Source organism: Vollenhovia emeryi, unplaced genomic scaffold (assembly GCF_000949405.1).
Source record: "Vollenhovia emeryi isolate VEMERY1.0 unplaced genomic scaffold, V.emery_V1.0 DF950491.1, whole genome shotgun sequence".
NCBI classification, from domain to species: domain Eukaryota; kingdom Metazoa; phylum Arthropoda; class Insecta; order Hymenoptera; family Formicidae; genus Vollenhovia; species Vollenhovia emeryi.
This window is the reverse complement of record NW_011955875.1, coordinates 1-1,197: the sequence shown is the minus strand read 5'-3', so window position 1 is coordinate 1,197 and position 1,197 is coordinate 1. Positions and strand designations below refer to the sequence as shown.

General features: G+C 44.1%; 1 protein-coding gene across 1 annotated transcript; it reads left to right on the top strand.

Annotated features, from left to right (window-relative positions):
- Window positions 1–459: 459 nt before the first annotated feature.
- Window positions 460–1,129, top strand: LOC105567961 (the record flags this gene model as incomplete). Its single annotated transcript, XM_012023299.1, has 1 exon — window positions 460–1,129. A coding segment is annotated over exon 1 (670 nt), but the record flags the coding sequence as incomplete, so codon positions are not given.
- Window positions 1,130–1,197: the final 68 nt, after the last annotated feature.

Genomic DNA, 1,197 nt, shown 5'->3' with positions numbered 1-1,197 from the left:
GCTAGACGCCAAACACCAGGCGCTGGTCGCCAAGCATCGGGCGCTCCGCCGCCTCCAGGCGCTAGTCGCCAAATACCGACCCCGCAGGGCGCTGGCCGCCAGGAACCAGACATCTTTCTAGAAGAAGACACCTTCTTGTCGACTAAGAGGACTCATCCAGGAACGCCAGAGATCCTCGAGGGTATTGAAGATTTCCTGGACTTCCCAGACCTTCTCTCTCCATTACCAGCGAATCCGAGGAAAGAGGCCGCAACTCAGACCGAGCTACGCCAAAAGGAAGCAGCCACGCAGACCAAAAGAAGAGGAGGAAAAAATTGTAATAACCAGAATAAAAAATGTAAAAAATGTAATAAAAAAATAAATAAAAATATTACAAAAAAGAATCTTTAAAACGCCGCAAAAACTCAACTCATTGCGCCAAATTGGTGACCCCGACGCAGGCGTAAAAAAGATTACAAAATGGAAGAAGGCAACGAGAGAGTCATCATAAATGAAGAAGGGCAAGTCATAAATAGAGTTTCCGTCAGGATCCCCGCTTTCTGGAATGAAGAGCCAGAACTATGGTTTGCCCAACTTGAAGGACAATTCACACTAAGCGGAATTACTGCGGACTCAACGAAATATGCCTGCACCCTTTCGCAATTGGATTCTCGACAAATAAAAGAGATAAAAGATATTATTACACAACCACCGGCAACAAACAAATATGAAGCAGTTAAGAAAGCACTGATACAGAGATTGTCAATCTCTCAGGAACAAAGAACCCGACAGCTGCTCGAACTAGAAGAGATAGGAGACAGAAAGCCGTCACAATTTCTTCGACACCTTCGAACACTTGCTGGAAATAATGTTCCAGATACCCTTCTACGAACACTATGGCTTGGAAGACTTCCGAATCAAATGCAGATGGTCCTCGCTACACGACTAGAAGATCCGCTGAATAATGTTGCAGAACAAGCAGACCGGATCCATGAAATGTCTAGCAAAACCCTTGTAGTTGCTGCTACCTCGACAACTCCAAAAAAAACCTTGGAACAGCAGGTACAAGAATTGACAAAACAATTAGCAAATTTAACCACGCATCTCTCAAGAAGTAGAGAAAGAAAAGGTGGTAGATGGAGAAATCAGAGTAGGAGCAGAAGTTCCTCCAGGAAAAGAGAATTCAATGAAAAATACTGCTTCTATCATAATCGATTC